Source organism: Nyctibius grandis, chromosome 6 (assembly GCF_013368605.1).
Source record: "Nyctibius grandis isolate bNycGra1 chromosome 6, bNycGra1.pri, whole genome shotgun sequence".
NCBI classification, from domain to species: Eukaryota; Metazoa; Chordata; class Aves; order Nyctibiiformes; family Nyctibiidae; genus Nyctibius; species Nyctibius grandis.
Genome location: NC_090663.1, coordinates 13,492,755 through 13,510,963, shown reverse-complemented (window position 1 = coordinate 13,510,963; position 18,209 = coordinate 13,492,755). Strand labels below are relative to the sequence as shown.

The window sequence follows — 18,209 nt, the reverse complement described above, 5'->3', positions numbered from 1 at the left end:
AGCCTACACTGAAGTACTGTTTCTGCTGCTGGAAAGTGCTGTTAAAACTCTGCACACACAACATATTTGCAAAGTCGAGCACCTACAGATACATTTCTCCTGTTTGTTTAATTAATCAATCTTAAAATGGCCTGCTCTTAAAGCAACTTTCTGTCAAGGAAATATGGATCAGTACTTGACCCAACCATTTCACTGGTCTCAAGGTAAATTCTCTCAGCATTTAATGTGAGTCACCTCCAGGAAAATTCCTTTTTATGTAATATGCTACGAGCCATTGAATGATTTAAAATGAAGGTACCTGTTCTTTTCTCATGTACCTTGCACATACACAGAGGATGGAAAGAAGGCAGCAGTATTTCAAAAGATTATGCTTACATATCCCTTCTAAATGTATACGGTTCTCTAGGGAACAATCAACTCAGCAATGTCTGTGATGTTCAGGCTATAATTAACAAAATGAGATGCATAACCTTTATTACACCAGCAAACAGTTAACTTTACAGATTATTTCTCTTACTTGAGTGCTCTCAAATCTTTCACCTTTCTTTAAGTAATCAACTGCTTCCAATCTTCCACATTGCAGCTACTGTGCATTCAATGCCAGGTGCTGCACACCTCACTAGCACAAACTCAGCACAATGCAAAACCTTCTTTAGCCCATATAGTTTCATATGCTGCCGTAGCATGACAGAATGTCTTTAGCATTTAGCAAATTCAAACAGATTCTGTTGCTACATCACACAGAAAAACACCTTGAAAGTCTCCCTGTTAAAAAAAAAAAAAAAAAAAAAGAAGAAAAAAAAAGGAACATCCTACACCTCCAAACATGACTGTGCATTCCTGGCATAGAATATGCAATGCAAGAAGAGAATAATGACAGTATTTCTGTTACCTTCAGTCACATAGTTGTGGTCTCGGAGAAAGCTGTGGTTAATTTTCCGTGTGTCCGTGTCCTCGCCCATTTACAGCAGGATTACTCAGCATGCCTATCCGCAGTGGAGTGACAGCATCAGCAGAGGTCGTCACAAGAGCACCATCCATGCTGCCACTGCCTAGCAGAGGCGCAGAATGCACCGGGCTACTGAGCACAGCATCTTGAGAGCTAGTGATGCAGCACAGATTTGATGGGGAGGGGGGGGGTGAATAACGATCAGGGGGGAGGAAATAAAAAAAAGAAAAAAAAGAAGAAAGAAAAAGAAGTAACGGGAGAAAGACGTAAGGAGAAACGGCTCCAATAAATTATGAATGCAGAAAGCCAGTAGGGAGCTTGCGTGAAGGGAATACAGGCACTTCTCCCGCAGTTAAAGAATAACCCAATTGTTTAGTCAGGTACTCCTTAAACAAGTGCCCACGCAGAGTCTCCTCCAAGTGCCTGCTGCTGGGGATCTTGCTGGATGCTGTAAAGTGGCAATCAGTGTACTGCAGCAAAACCTGCCCGGAGCAGGGCTCTGGTCGCTGTTGCTGCTACTGCTGTCACACGCCCGTGCTGCATCAGAGCAGGCCCCTCCCAGGCAGCCGCCCGCTGCCCAACCGCGCAAGATCTGCATGTAGGAAAGTGAAAAATGAGACTGCAGGTGATTATTTTAGCTCTTCTCCTGGTAAGACGGGCAATGGAAAAAAATTAAGGGAGGGGATGTGGGAGGAAAAAACTTGAAGCTGCTTAAATGGGTTTGCACTGACATGTACAGCACACTAAGGTGCCACCACAATTTTGTGCTAGTCGATACTGTCATATGCAGCAAAAGCAACAGTCGTTCAATGTCAGCCTGTGCACATATTACTGAAATTGCCAAATACCTGCCTGTGCAAACGGCATCGTTAGATGCAAGGCAACCATTCAGCAAAAGTAAAATAAAATAATTGTTATTTATCTTTTATTTTTTGCCATTTTGTAGATAAAAGACAAATTACAAAGTATGAAAAAAAATGAGGGCCAGAAAACAATCTCTGTAGCTTCCCTGCACAGGAAAGGCAAGCTGGACAAAGGGAATGTTTGCTCGTCATGGGGTTTTCTTAGACCTGCTGCTTTCATTCACTGCATTATCCCACCACCTTCAAAAAGCAATGTTGAAATCTGTATACTCAGAAACAGGAAAACAAGTAGAAGAGGAAAATTACTCACTTTCATTATAAAATAAAGCTTGTTCTTTAGTCCAAGTGTTTAATGGCTTATATTACAGCAAAATTATTTCAACTGAACAGACAAGTACTTTCCTTAAAACTTTCAGTATCTGTTCACGAAACCATGAACTGTTTGCTGCAGAAGGCACGTATTCTGAAAAGGTATAAGCACCACTGAAGTTTAGAAATTTTAATAGAAGACAAATGGCTGTGTACCAAACCCACCACTACAGCATGAAAAGGGAGTACACAATCACAAACCCAATTTAGAGGACAGAAAGATGGTCCTGTGGTTTAGGTCCTGGAATTGAACACAAAAAATACAATTCAGTTGTCAGTACTACTACAGCATTTTCTGTAATCCTGCATGAATCTTGCACAGTTTTCTGGTTTTGTTTTTGTTTCTTTTTAATGAAGCTAGCACATATGGTTCTTGAAGGTAAATTCAAGTACCCTGCTATTACTATAAAACAACCATGTGACTTTGGAAAAAGTAAGAGAACTATGTAAAAACCTGCCCAGGGATAAACATATAATTTGAGGATGAAGTAAAGATGGGAGAGAAAGAAGAATAGCAATGGAATGACCTTCTTCCCTTTCTCATTGATGAAGCAAAATAAAACAGAACCATCTTCAACCTAACAAATAAATATTACCAGATCTTCACATTTGAGAAGGTGGGAAAATGAAAGAAATTATGCAATACTCACACCTGTAGAGAATACATTTTATTTATATGCAGCTTTTGTAGGTGACAACACTAGAAATGTTACTTATGCATTGAGAGCATCAGTCAATACTGTGGTGGTACCTGCAGCTCTCCAGTGCCTGCCCTGTCCTCTTCAGTCAATCGCTGCCTTTGCCCATGCTTGTTCATGTACCAAATCCTTCCAACTGCAGGATAACCTGTCTGCTTACACAGTACCACCCACTTTTCACAGCTGTGCACAAAACCAATTCTCTTTCTCAGTTTAGAGGGTAGGCATGCCAGCAGCAGCACCAAACAAACCAGGACCTCATTGGCAACACTTTCCTTAGGGACATACATGGCCTGGTACACAGGTGAAGCCTTAGGTACAGAGTGGTATCCCAAAACAAGGACCCAGTCCTGCCAGCAGCTTTGAATGGACTACCTTTAAGTCTATTATTCTGAATTGTCTACCTGTTTATGGGAAGCAAATACAGCGTAAATACTGGATGAGAATGCTAGCTACAGTTCAGAAAGTAACTGAGAGAACTTGTAGATATAATGAATGGGAAATATATCTAGAATTTGATTGAAATAACAAAGCCTTGCAAATGCTGATATTTATTTTTTATAAATTTTGTATATTGGATGCTTAAGTTTCTCAATCAGGCACCCAAGTCAGATATGCTGCATTAGAGAGTGTGGATTCCTCTGTGGAGGTAACACTGAGCAGCTTCCTCCCATTGCTATGGTGACTGTCGAAACGGAAAGAAATGTCACCTTGCATAGTACTTGATCCCAAAAATCAAGCAACACAGTTGAGTAAAAATGCATAGGAATAATTCATATCTAGAAACACCTGGAAAAGAACATGTGTTCTCTCCTTTCCAAGAAAAAGAATTATATAGAAAATTCATTACTGAAAATAAATAGATAATAAATTATGTGAATGATGTGTAAAGTCTCAAAAAAGCCACCCTGACAGTCTGTGAAAAAACACTGCAAATCATTTTCTTTGTAAATACCTCTACATTTCTGTGACATGGGTGTCTGCAATTTCTACAGCGCCTGAGAGAATGTTCCTGCCCTTCCACATAAGCTCAGCAATCACTGCCCCTTAGTTGTCCTCAATCAGTTGAAACTTTATGATTTCTGTGGTCTATCATTTTGAGCCTCCACCTGTTATTTGTTAGGTTTAGTTTAAGCACTTAAAGAGTGTTTCCATTTTTTCTAGGAGCCAAGTGGACTTTTTTTTTGAGAAGTCAAAATAATAAGTCCCATCCAGAGACAATTTTCTCCTCTCACCATTTGAATTAGAAAGATTCATAGACAACTTCCTTAGGCATCACATCTGGGTCAGATCATGCTTACCTTGTTCTTCCCACTTTTAAGTTTAAAAAAATCTCATAAGGAGGAATGGAATGAGGGGGAAGCCTTTAACAAAAACACTACACAATATTCCCTGTGTGCCTGCAAATACTTTCCCCAAGATTATGAGCCAAATCCTTACTGTGTGGCAAATATTAGTAGTCCACTGACTTAAGTAGGTCAGTTCACATGAGAAAGATTAGCAAAATTCTGCTCTAAATTTGTAATGTAATGCAAATTTGTGAGACAACGTGTGCGGATAACTAGCTGTGCCATTTTAAAAGCTACTTATTATCAATCCCACTGATAACCTAGATAATTTGATCTGGTCAAATATCCAGGGAGAGGGTGAGGGGAAAGGAACCTTTGATCAAAACCGTACTAGTTATTTGTACTTTCATGGCAGTTCACAGTCCTACTCACAAAACAACCCACTAATTGAGCTGAATACTGTACAAACACAGGAAAAAAAAAAGTGTGCCCTATCCTAAAGAATTTACAAGCAAACTATAAAATGGAAGAGCTACATACAGATCAGCAGAGACATTTAAGCAAACAGTCAGTAATGAGGACGGAGTCCTGGTTTTGAGCTTTCTTCAAAAGAAGGTCATTAGAGACTTTGTGGAAAGCAGAAATAAACAAACACTGGATTCAAGAGGTAGAAAAATAACTGCATAACAACAGAGTGAGTTTAGAGGTAAAAGGAGGAAGACTGGCTCCAGGTCAAGAGCTTTTTCTTTTTTTTCTCCTCCCCAAAGATGGAAGAGACTAAGCGTATTAAGATGCACTGTAAAGAGTAAGATGTTCAGTGAAAGTGTTAGCGAGAGTGAGAGGCAAGGAGGAAAGTAAAAGACAAGGAGGAAAGTAAAAGACAAGGGGAGGCATGACACAGATGCCAATACAGACTGCGGGTGTCAGTAAGAAAACAGAAGAGTTAAAAGGAGTACAACAAACAAAAACTGGATCTGTGCCAGGAGAAGAAAAACCTGATAGGATAGGGAGAGAAAATAATTCGAGAGGAAGAAACCTGTATTTCACTTTGCCAGAGTTTTGGGGAGAACAACTGGGGAAAGGGGAAGGTAGAGAAAGAAAAAAGGAAGGAGCCAGAAATTGAAGCAAGAGGCAGCCAGTACCCCGAGGAAGGAATCAAAACTAGCAAAGATACAAATGGGATTGAGAGTGTAAGGTTTGGTAACCATGTAGCCTAACAGTGGTGAGGAATTGAAGAAGAGGAGAATAATCTTTGGCTGAATGACTGCTGATTATGTTTGTTCATTGCATTTCCATCAAGAAGCTCTGCAGCTTGAGAGAGGGAAGAATTAGGTGTTAGAAGGCAACTGGTCCTGAGGGTTCCTGCGTGATCTTATTTACAAACGCCTGTTGACCGCATGGCCGTCCTGTTTTGCTCCTGCAGAACGTTTTTGTTCTTCTCTTAAACACATTCTCACAAAGCGCTTCTATTTAGCTTTGTTAGACACTTACATCAGAGCACAGCCTTTAAGAATTTAAACTCTCTATATCTGAAATAGAGCATCGTCAGGTACTCCAAGTCTCCATTTTACTTCTCTCAAATTCATCACTCAGTCTGAAGTAGAACAATTAAGCTTGAACTGCAATTGAAAGAAATAGTGGTTGAATACTTAAATATTTTCTTTTTCTAACAAAACTTTTCATATATAGATCATTCTGTACTTCATTTAGTAAAACACTAATGGCTCTAAAAGAAATGGACCTGAATTTTGAATTGGCACAGAACTTGCAATTAATTATTTTTGAAGAACAAGAGATTTAAAGCACTGTGATGTTAAAAATCCTTAGAAGTAACACAAATTGCACCAAAAGTAGACTATATTAAAATATTACCTTAATTTAATTTTTGTGTAGTCATTGGAAGTTTTTTAGTGCTTTAACAGAATTTGCTTCTAACCCCATCCTAACATCTGCAAACTGTGTGAAACAGAGCAAACTTTCTGTTCTCATCTTCAAATGGAATATGACAACACATACAATTATAGTCAGCTACAGAAAAATACAACAAAATATTTAGCTAACCTGTTATGGTTATATTTCATTGCAATTGAATTTGCTCACAAAAAGAGAATATTTATGAGCCAGATGCTCTCTCCCTTTATGCATATCTGGTTTATATACAGAGATATAAAAGCTTAGCTACTGATTCCTCCAGTTAGGCCATCAGCAAATTAGCTTTGCTGTTTATTTATTTATTCATAATGTCCAGGAAAATAAGATTATATAGTACAGTCATACTCCTGTTCAGAAATACTGGAGCTCATTGGCTGCCTTTCATTTAAAAGGATAAAGCAACAAGGAATTGTGATGTGATAAAAAGCTACTCCCCTAGCCTTCCTCCAGCCCCTCAGCATGACGGAGAAGGGACTCAGAGCTGTGAGCCAGGGATAAGACAGCAAATCCACTCCCTTGGGTTTGAGTAGTTTTACTTCTGTTTAAGAATGCTAACTTTAAAATAGTGTTTCTCTGCTATCTAGACCTTTCTTAGTACTTCTACCCAGAACGAACATTCAGTCTGGATCATACCCTCCCCTATATGTGAGACTAGATCTACATTGCAAATCGCAGCAGAAATATCCAAACTAACTTTAAACAACTTAGATCTTAGGAACAGCCCAGCCAGCCCTGATAGCACAGACCTCAGCACGAGCTGTACGCCTCGGAGGGAAGTTACCCCACATATAATTAAAGTAGCAATGGTACAAACATCTTTCCACCATTGCTTATTTTGAAGACATGCAAGTACATCTCATTACTTGCAAAGGAATTAATCTAAGAGCTTTGTGATAGTAATGAGTGTATCATAAATGATTCTGATAAGAGTCTGCCTTGAAAATAAAGTTCTGTATTCCCACACATTTCTAAACAGTCCCCTTTATATTTGTCTAATAGCCAAATATAACATAATATACAGCACTACCAAGCAATTCCAGTTTTGTTTCTTTGACAGCTAAACAAAACCAGATACTGCCAAAAGTTAACATGAAAAGTAATAAAAGAAAAATTATATCAACCATAGCTCTCAAGCAAAAAGTAAATAATTTTGTCTTATTCTAACACCTCAATACTAATTGTTTAGAATCTTTACATATATATCATTTAATTCATATTTCAATACACACTCTTCAATTACTGTATATTAAATTGAATGTTTACTATTAAAAATCATGATGCAGCCCAATTTTGGAAAACCTAATGGCTGCTATCACAATTGGAAAAGATTCCATTTTTCACAAAGGGGAAGTTTCTTCAAGTCACTACCTTTTCCTGCCTTAAACCTAATAATAACACCTCCCCAGAAGAAATAATTTATTTTTAGCCTGCATACTCTAGACACAGAATAAAACTAATGCCTCCCGCACCTGGTGATTTCAGAAAGCAAGCCATTAAAAATTAGCACCAAGTAATTTAAATTACAGAAGCCAACTTCCTTCAACATCTTTCACCCTATCTGTTCCGGTGAACTTTGCATGAGGATCCTTAGCAGAGTCAGTGCCACTTTAAGGTTTGCAGAAAGCCAGAGCACGGGATGAACTGAATCCACACTACGCTCATAGTTTTTCACACAGGAAAACTTCTGTTTTCCTGTGCTCTTCTTCTTTGTGGCGTGCCGATGATAGTGGTGGAGCCAACCAATATGGAGAGCTCTGGACTTTAATGATCTTTTCCATAACTGAGAGAATGCAGCCAGGATATCTGGGCATAATGGTTCCTGCGAGAAGTGCCTCTGAGGCAGAACAGATGCCCTGAGCGACGACATCCCTGTGCCCCAGGGTGTCCCCTGTGATACAAGCTCCTCTCTAGGGCCGCTGTATCACTTTGGCTGGGAAGGTTTCCCCATCCTACCACAGCAGCTGCATATGCCATGGCCCTCTCCGAGCTCCATAACGGCACATGAATCCACAGTCTGGCAACCCTACACTGGGCACTGCTTTCAGGTGTTCCCTTGGAGAAAGGAAGAAATTAGAAAGATTCCTGTCTACTGGCTTGACTTTGGTCAGAGCAAGCCTGCAGCTGAAGAGCCAGAGCTACCAGGCAGAAGTTGTAGTAGTGTCCGGCAACAGGGAAAAGTGCTGAAGGGCCCAAATCCCATAAGCTCACAACCCTGGACGGCACTGAAACACTGTATTAGAGACAGCAATTGCATCTTTGCCTTTACTGGTTTAAAAATCACATCTAAACCAAATCCTGCAATCTATCAGCTAATGAGTGCAAGAAACCAGTTAACAAAGCGTGAAGAAATCCTAATCAACGTGAATGAAGTGAGTTCTGCACACTATAGGGGCAAGTTTTCATTTGGCAAATTTCACAATACCCTAACAGATCCCAGCAGGATCTAGACTTAACCAGAGAGATGGAAAGCAAGGCTGCAAAATGATAGGGGGAGGAAAAGTAGAAAGAACGAGCAAAATGCCAAAAGGAGAAGCTGGAAGTTTTCCCAGAATTTACTAATTTGGAGATTAAGCCTATTCAGTGACTGCATCAGCAATAGGAAGAGTGGTCCAAGGGAAACAGCACAGGATGGGGAATCAAAGACCAAGCACTAATTCTGGCTGTGAGGCATTTTCCTTCCTTGTGCTTCTTTTTCACTCTTACACTGTCTTGCCTATTTAAACCAAAAATTACATGGGCATAAACACTATCTTCCCTACTACAGTCATCAAATTATGCAGGACCCCTGAGCAATGCTGATAATTATGAGACACTGTTCCCAAGCTAATAAAGCTCATCTGTTCCTAAAACAAGGTTCCGTGTCCTCTAAAACATGAGGCAGATTATTTACTCCACAGCAAAGAGCACCACAGAAAAAGACGATGTAGAAACTACAGCCTCCTAGAAGAAGGGTTCGAGATGAGTCCCAAATAGCAAACCTATCGCTGACAGGGCCTGTCACTGCCAAACAAGCCAGGCACACTGATGGACAAACAACTGGAGCCTGAGGAGGAAGGCAGGGTTGGGGACAACTCTTGAAACAAATGCTTCCAGCTTAGCCTTTACTTACAACAAAGGTTACTCTGCTCCCAACAGTTTCTCAAATTGAAATACAAATATAAATATATCATAGAATCATAGAATGGTTTGGGTCGGAAGGACCTTAAAGATCATCTAGTTCCAACCCCCCTGACACAGGCAGGGACACTTTTCCTCTAGACCAGGTTGCTCAAAGCCCCATCCAACCTGGCCTTGAACACTGCCAGGGAGGGGGCATCCACAACTTCTCTGGGCAACCTGTTCTAGTGTCTCACTACCCTCACAGGAAAGAGTTTCTTCCTAATATCTAATCTAAATCCACCCTCTTTCAGTTTAAAACCGTTACCCCTCATCCTGTCACTACTTGCCCTTGTAAAAAGCCCCTCTCCTGCTTTCCTGTAGGCCCCCCCCTTCAGGTACTGGAAGGCTGCTATAAGGTCTCCCCAGAGCCTTCTCTTCTCCAGGCTGAACAGCCCCAACTCTCTCAGCCTGTCTTCATAGGAGAGGTGCTCCAGCCCTCTCATCATCTTCACGGCCCTCCTCTGGACTCACTCCAACAGCTCCATGTCCTTCTTATGTTGGGAGCCCCAGAGCTGGACGCAGCACTGCAGGTGGGGTCTCACAAGAGTGGAGTAGAGGGGCAGAATCACCTCCCTCGACCTGCTGGTCACACTTCTTTTGATGCAGCCCAGGATATGGTTATATATGTGTGTGTGTGTGTATATATGCGCATATATATTCCAAATGAGAAACAATATGTTGGGGTTGTTATCACTGCATTACATGCTGGAGAAAACATACTATTAATTTTGTAGATTTAGGTTAGTTTTATAAATAATTTACACAGACGTTAATTAACTTAAATACTTACAGCATCACTTGCATGCTTCCTCATACCTAGCATATGAGGCAGCAAGTACCTTGTTAGCACTGCCTAGTGTGTAGTGGACACTTTCTCTCTAAAGTGATACCCATAACAGCATCCTCTCTCTAAATTACCCTACAACATCAGCAACTCACTACCTTGTTCTACTATTGTACGAGGGAGAAAAACTGTTGAAATGTATGCCTCTGCATGCAAGCCTATAAAATCGTGATGCATGCAGTTTATTCAAACTAACATTGTCATTACATCCTTTTATGCACACAAAAAGCACAAAATCTATCCACACTACTAAAAAATTATGAACCTGCAGAGCAGCAATAGGTCCTAAGAAGGATAGCTAAAATCCTGCTGGAAAGGGCTGGAAATCACGAAGGGAAGATGTTTCAGTGGCTGTTCATGATGAACGGGTCACAGGCACCAGAGCACGCAGCACTAGATGTTGCTGATGGGCACTGTCACAACCGTGGAGCCTCAGGAGCTGAACTGCATGCTGCCTCCCCAGCACTTCACCCAGCACACTGACAGAAATGGTTTCCAGACAAGACCTATCACTCCATAGCCAAGCAAGGCAGCAACTAAAAAAATAACTTCATACCCTAAGACAAGACAACCCACATCCCAAATAACTTTGTAGATGTCAGGCTCTGGAGCGGGACGTGAAGCTAGCTGAGACAAGAAAGCCTGAATAACAGAGACCCTGCAAATACGCACATCGTGTGAAATAAGTACAAAATTGTCACCTAGAGGTACTGGACAACCCAAAGAAATGATGCTATAAAACATAGATCAGCAAGTGGCCTGAAGAAGGAATTTAGAGTGGGAATACAATCACTGACAGAACTCCCTTAGACTTTGAAGACATGCTTGTGTGCATATTTGTGCAAGAATGGGATTGGGAAGAGAGGGAGGGAATCAAGTGAGAACAGTATTCAAACCCATGCTAAGGGTCCCAGGCATCCTTCCTGAATAGAAATGGACTGAAACACACTTTTAAGTGGTATCCTGATGGGGCACCTGTGTGGTGAGGCCACTACACAGTCAAAACACTGGGAAAGGAGAGCAGCTTCTAACGCAGCTTCCAAAAATCAGCATTCTGAAAGGATTAAGATGATACCATAGAGAAATCCTGGAGAGATGGACCTTGAACAATTTCAATAGAAAAAGAAATCAAGAGAAAAGACATCAAGCAGGTACAAAGAGACAAACTTTCTGCACAAGATAAAGAAAGGAAACAGAGGAAATTCTTTTAAATACTATGACCTGTCATAAAATATCAGAAGCTGCCTGAGAATTCGTAACGCCTCTAAAACATTTTTAAGACTTAAGCAAATAATTAAAAATCAAATCACATCAAATTAGCAGATTGTATTCATTTTCACATTAAAAAGCAAACCACAGCCACTCTTCCTAACATTTTGCTAATTCAGAACTCAAAATATTTCAGGAAATAATAATTCAAGAACACTTCCTGCACATGGCAAGTCTATTAAACCAAATCAACATACAGGATCATTTATTACTGTCTTTGCATTCTACACACATTCATACAAAGATGACAGCTTTGAAGGGAACTTAGCCCAAAAGACTGGGCTTTTCACAAGACTGCAGAGGAATGACATGACATATGACAGGACGTTAATCCTGACTCCTTCCTTCTACCAAAGTGTTTGTTTAATTCAGACAGGCATAGGGCAAACAGCTTTTTCTCCAGCATTACCTTACACCACAAAGAGTGGTTACATATTTCTCTGTTCTACAATACCTAAGGAGACATGCAAATCCAGTGATTCGGGAGCGCTTGTAGACCCCAGCCATCCTGGGCCAGTGAGAAGGAACTGCTGCAGAACAAAAAAGCTATTCTAGAAAATTATACAGTCCTAAATTTTTTCTTGTATATAAAATTTACTGCAATATTGTTGGTACTGCCTCAAGAGAGAGGAAATCTCTCAAAAAACAAATTGCGTCAATATAAACAATGATTTTGCTGTTAGCCTTTCCTCCAGATCATCCAAATATTTAAATTACTGTAGTATCTGAAGTACAGTAAAAAAACGCTGCACCTGCTCTAAGAGCTGCAGCCTCTGACATAATACTCACTTGGTAAAACAAAAGCTAAAAATAAATTCAAGCTATTAAAACAGAAAAAGAATAAAAACCACCTAACAGAAAACAAACACATAAGCATTCAATGGTGTGAGAAAAAAAGTAATTTGTAAGCAGAAATGTAGAAAGAAAGTTAGCACTGAATGAAAATAAAAGTTTGCAAGACATGCTAAGCCCCAAATTTTGAGGACTATGAAACCCCATACTACATTGCAGTAAATAGCAAATGCACCTAAATGTTGTGTTCCACTTCTGGCCACCCTCATACCAACAGCAGGAATCAAAAGTCAGAAAAGAGAACAAAACACAGAGGTGATTTGGCATTGGAAACAGAGAATTACAAGGTAAAGAATGACTGAGAAGACTCCTCATAGGAATAAGTTGAAAGAAGTGGAAGCATGAACATCAAAAGGAATTATTTTTCTTGTGGCTCAAGACATGGTAAGTGCAAATTAAATAAAGGAAAACACGTTGCTTATTTTGACCTATACTTAAAAGTGAGAGCATAAGTGGAAAGTTATTAATTGATTTTGCAACCTAATAAAGGACTAAGCACCTACAAATTAAGTGTTTCAATGAAAACAGCAGAGGCACCTGGCCCCAAGGAGAATCTGGAACCGTGGGGCGAAGTGCTCAGCCTATCCAGTGTGGAAACTGCCAACTCGGGGGGAGCTCCCTAGAATCAGCACCCTAAACACTAAACACAAAGGCACATACGTTCCTTTCTAGAGTTTAGAGGTCTCAACCAAGATCACAAAGGAGACATGCTTGCTGATGTAAGATCTAGAGCTGAGTATTAATATAGTCCTAATAGCTGGTGCCACTAAATATTCCCTGAAAAACTGGGAGACAGTCTTACCTTATTATATAATAGCATGCTGATAGCTCATACGGGAAATCCAATATAATTTCACTTCATTTCAAGAGAAAAAAATTCTGAGTATGGACATTTACCATACCTCCTGCTGAAGCTGCACCAGATGTCAACAAAAAATGCAGTATTTGTGGAAGCAGAAATGATCCCAACAAAAAAGAACAAAAATCTGTGTCTTAGTGATTGAGACACTCACCACAGCAAGGAAATTTGCGGCCTTTTGAGCCCAACTTGAGGTCAGTTCAAGTTTTTGCGCTTGCAGGTACTTTATGCACATAAGAGAAACAGTCTTCCAAAGAGGATCTGGAACCACAGCTACATGCAACTGTGTGTAAGAGGAAATTCAAGTTGGCAAAGGAGGGAACAGGAGCCCTCACCCAACACAGGCCAAAAAGCCCCAGCACAACTTGTTGGAAAAGGAAGGTCTGCTAAGCAGAACTAAGCACTAGCATGTCACTAACCACTTCAACAAAAAAGAAGGGGAGGAGTGGCCACTGAATGGCATGATTTTTGCTAAACTCTGCAAAACTATATTTAACCTTACTTACAGCTAGACACGGACTAACGCAGTTGCTGAGCAAGCATATATGCTAGGCCTTAAAATATCTATAGTCTGTAACAGAATGAACTAATTTAAACTAATGAACTGCTGAGCCAGCACAATGAAAAGACCAGAGCATGGGAAAAGTAATGCAATAATGGTATGCTTAAGACAATTATAAATCAAAGAAAAGAGAAGGATGTCTCTAAGCTTCAAGGAACAACTCCCCAGGGAGGGGCAAGGAAGACCATCTACGAGACACCACGCCTAAGGGCACAGTGACCAGTGATCGGGGGACTGGAACAGAAGCAGTAAAACAAGTGAGCAGTCTGGGAAATAAGGGGAGAAGCTGTGGGTCATGCCAGTCTTGAGAGGATAAAGGAAAATTCAAAAGACAGCAAGGTGAGTGCAGCAGAAAAGGGTCAACACTGCAGACCCCACAGCAGAAAACTGACTGTTGTAGAGGCGAGTACTTCTCTGAACAACCTTGGTGCACCAGAAGGGATGTCCTTCAGCCCCCCTATGCCATGTGTGGGGGCTGTAACGGCCAAGAGAGCGGTCTTGCGTACCTCAGGGGTTGGGAGACCTTAAGCATCTGGGAGTAAAAGTGTCTACCATAACCACAACATTACATATGCTAATGACTGTAGGCTGTTCCTCATATCCACTGTCATTTATGTAAGCTCTTTAGTTATAGAATTCCTCTGTCAACACACCCACTGCCATTCTTATCTCATCATTACCTACCTCACGGTCTGATTGACGAGATTGCCTGGGATCCTCACTTGTTCTGATTATCCCATAGCTAAGTACCACTGATTCTCAGCTCTCATTGTTCTGCTTTGTCCATAAATACTGCCAAGCTGTGTAAGCTGTTAAAAATTCTATCCACTCCTTGTATAACTAGTCCTCTTCCTTGCCAGATAACACTGTTGCACACCCCCTCCACAGAAGCTAACCCACGTTAATACAGTGCCAAAAACATAACAAAAAGGAGATACAATTGCATTTTCTGTTGGGCTAAATGTAAGCATTCAAGAAATACTCTACGCCTGGCTTGAGCTTCCAGGATAATTCCCTTCTTAGTTTCAGAAACTCAGTGGAGCAATGGGAACAGCCTAGTAAGCTTAGCCATTCCCACAAATAGAAGAACTTTAATTAAGCTTTCAGGTTAAATGGCTTAAATTAGCCCACTGTGGCTAACCAAATCCCTTTCTAAAGGCATGCCATTCACTAGCTACTTGCTCACATTGATGGAGAGGCTGAGAACACAGAGGTTTGATCTCTACTTCATATTTATAAAATAACACTTCAGAACTGCAGTCTTGCAGTTGTCTTTGAGCTAGGCTGAAGTGGGGTTTGAGCTCGGAGGCTGCAGGGAGAAGTGCTCTTGCAATGCCCAGGAGGTAGAGCCTCTCATTTCTTAGCAACAGCTACAGCCCCCAGAACTGGGGTCTGGAAGCCGACGCACCAGATTTTTGCCAATCCACCCCCCTCATTTTGCACAGCAGCCACGTTCAGCCTCTGTATTTCACTAAAACAACTATCCCTAACTGCAGAGTTTTTTGATAATAAAACCGTTTTCAGTTTATTCTGTTCTAGCCAAGGCTTCCCCAGAAAGCTATTTTTTTCTCCTTGCAACACTACACCAAAATAATTTGATAAAAGGTCTAACACTCCAAGAATCCTAAATCTATCATTTCTATTTACTGGGTGTCCTCTGAGCTCGACTCCGTCACCCTCACTTTGGCAGCATGACCCTTGACCAGAGGGCACTCACCGTAACAAGGATTTACTAAGATTTCACTTTACTACAAATGATTTCCTATAGCCAGGTCTCCTAAATCTCAAACTTCTGAAAGACAACTGATTTTCTTTTCCAGGAACAGGCTTTTTGCATGAAACGATGTTCACTACAATGATTCTGTATTCTGAGCAAAAAAATATTTGCATTTCACCATTTTGAAATGCAGCATTTTGCTGAAACGCAGATCAGTTTTCAGACTGAAGCACACAAGCAGGAATGTTGGATTTCCATATTTTGCCATGTTGTGCAAATTTTCCAAAATGGAAATAATCCACAATCAAATGGAAAGACATACTCCATGGGGGTGAAAATGTTAATGGTGCTTCAGAGAGTATGGAAGTTCATATAAGACGGCCACTGAGTATCAATGCTTTCACCTTTAATGTGACAGTAAACAGAAAGGAAGAAGCCAGCAAAGAGTCCCATAGCTGTTGCTGGCAAACAAAATTGTGGATAAACCCATTCACAGCTTCCATCACCAGAAATGAGGAATCACATACCAGCAGGAAACACAGTTTGGGAGCAATGCAGCTGCTTAAAGAGGCAAAATCACCCCAGCCCTCGGAGAGAACTCCTGTTATCACCACTGTAAATATATCAAAAAGAACCAATACAGACAGACACAGGATTGTAGAAACAATGTGGCTAATGGAAAATTTGTTATTTGAAGCTAGGAAAAACTTCAATAGCGTTATTTAACAGCAGGACATTTCTGTAGCATTGCCAGACTTCTAGCCAATTGTCGGGAAAAATGCGATCAGAACTAGTATATACCATACCTTACATTTTACGGATATCTCATTAAGATTTGATATTTACATTTGACAGTCTTATTTTTGAGAGCTGACCATACCAGCAATTGCTACTGCTTGAATTACTGTAAGTCTATGAGGTCATTAAGACCTTATGATAACATCATTCAAATACCCCAATGTGAACTCATGAAATAATGATGGCATTCAGTTGTAACGAAAATAAAATGAAGGAAAGACTATATAACACCCAATAGGAAAAAAGTTTTGAGAAGCAGTGTTTGTCCTTGGAACACAATGAGAGCACACCTGGGAAAACGGGATATTTTCAAGTTATGGGATGATCTATGATTCCTTCTACTCTTAGAAACTCCCCTTACACTTCCACATCACCAGTCCCCAAAGCCAGCACTTTGCAGTGGTGGGGGAGGGTACATGACCCACCTCTTTAACAAAAACTGGGTTTTTGCCAAATTAAAGAGGGTGAACTGGAAACCTCCCGCTTATTCACTGGAATAGCTGGAATTTGCCCAATAACTCTAAGATCATTAAGTTCAACAAGGAAAAGTGCAAAGTCCTGCACTTGGGGAGGAACAACCCCAGGCACCGCTATGTGCTGGAGGCCACCCAGCTGGAAAGCAGCTTAGCAGAAAGAGACCTGGGGGTCCTTGTGGACACCAAGTAGAACATGAGCCAGCAATGTGCCCTTGTTGCAAAGAAGGGTACTGGTATGCTGGGCTGCATTAGACAAAGAATTACCAGCAGATTGAGGAGGATGATCTTTCCCCTCTACTCAGCACTGGTGAAGCCCCACCTGGAGTGCTGTGTCCAGTTCTGGCCTCTCCAGTACAAGAGACATGGAGATACTGGAGAGAGTCCAACAAAGGGCCATGAAGATGAAGTGACTGGAGCACCTCACATACGAGGAAAGGCTGAGAAAGTTGGGACTGTTCAGCCTAGAGAAGAGAAGGCTCAGGGGGATCTTGTCAATGTCTATAAATACCTGAAGGTGGGGCTCAAAGAAGACTGAGTCAGGCTGTTTTCAGTGGTGCCCAGTGACAGGACCAGAGGCAATGGCACAGGCTGGAACACAGAAGGTTCACTCTGAACATCAGGAAAAGCTTTTTTACTGTGAGAGTGACTAAGCACTGGCACAGGTTGCCCAGGGAGGTTGTGGAGTCTCCATCATTGAAGATATTTGAAAACAATCTGGACATGGTCCTGGGTAACCGGTGCTAGGTAGCCCTGCTTGAGCAGGGGTGACCAGGTGACCTCCAGAGGTCCCTTCCAATACCAACCATTCTGTGGCTCTGTAAGATCACCTTGCTACAGGCAAAGTTCCAGAATCAAAGAGCAGGTAAACATACAGTTGCAGTATTTGAAATAGTAACAAAGGAAGAAAAAGAGAACAAAAGAAACACAATTCTACGTTACATTTAACAATCAGATTTCCCCTCAGTCACTTCAATTTGTGAAGATGGTAAATTTGTCCCAGCCTCCACTCTGCAGCTGAGTTGTTCTACAGCTTGTCTGTGCAGATAAGCATCAGCACAGTTGTGTCCTGTAAGACAGCTCTGGCCATCACACGTGGCAGGGCTGATTCAGGGCTTTCAGACCACCCATCCCCATCTCCAGCATTGAGGACACCTGGGGATGTCACACAAGCTACCAGAGGATGAACAGTCACTCTCCTCCCTTCTCTTCCCCAGCTTTGGATGTCCCTGAACTAGAACATTCTTTCAGCTTCAAGATAATTTTGCTTGTTTCTCTCTTATAATACCATTAAAACTCTTGAAAACTTCAAAAGTCACATATCATGAGAAATACTAGTTGTAAGAGTGATTCTCCTAAATTGTGTTGCTGCTACCAACGGTAGAGTTTCTGCCATTAACAAGAGTCTAACTCGCTCCTCCTTCATTTTTATGGCAAAGAGCCAATACTACTGCATTGCCTATATCCAGTTTGGGGGGAAAAAAAATCCAGTTAGAATGGATTCACAATAAGCTAGGCTTCGACCCTTAGTTTTGACTTTGCCTGCCTTTTGTTTGTTTGTGAAGCACTGTAATTG

The 18,209-nt window shown here is 41.0% G+C and overlaps 1 protein-coding gene across 3 annotated transcripts in view; it reads right to left on the bottom strand.

Annotated features, from left to right (window-relative positions):
* The window catches only part of PPP2R2C (protein phosphatase 2 regulatory subunit Bgamma), a 210,185-nt gene that overhangs the window by 149,444 nt on the left and 42,532 nt on the right, over nt 1-18,209 (bottom strand). Inside the window, exon 1 of one of the 3 annotated variants that reach the window (XM_068403261.1) lies at nt 893-965. The exons of 1 other annotated variant lie outside the window; for it this stretch is intronic. In XM_068403261.1, coding sequence (XP_068259362.1) covers nt 893-962 — 70 coding nt within the window. In that variant the 5' untranslated portion in view covers nt 963-965. Of the gene's footprint in view, nt 1-892; nt 966-18,209 lie in introns of those variants that run through there. One more of the 3 variants, XM_068403258.1, reaches the window with a different exon arrangement.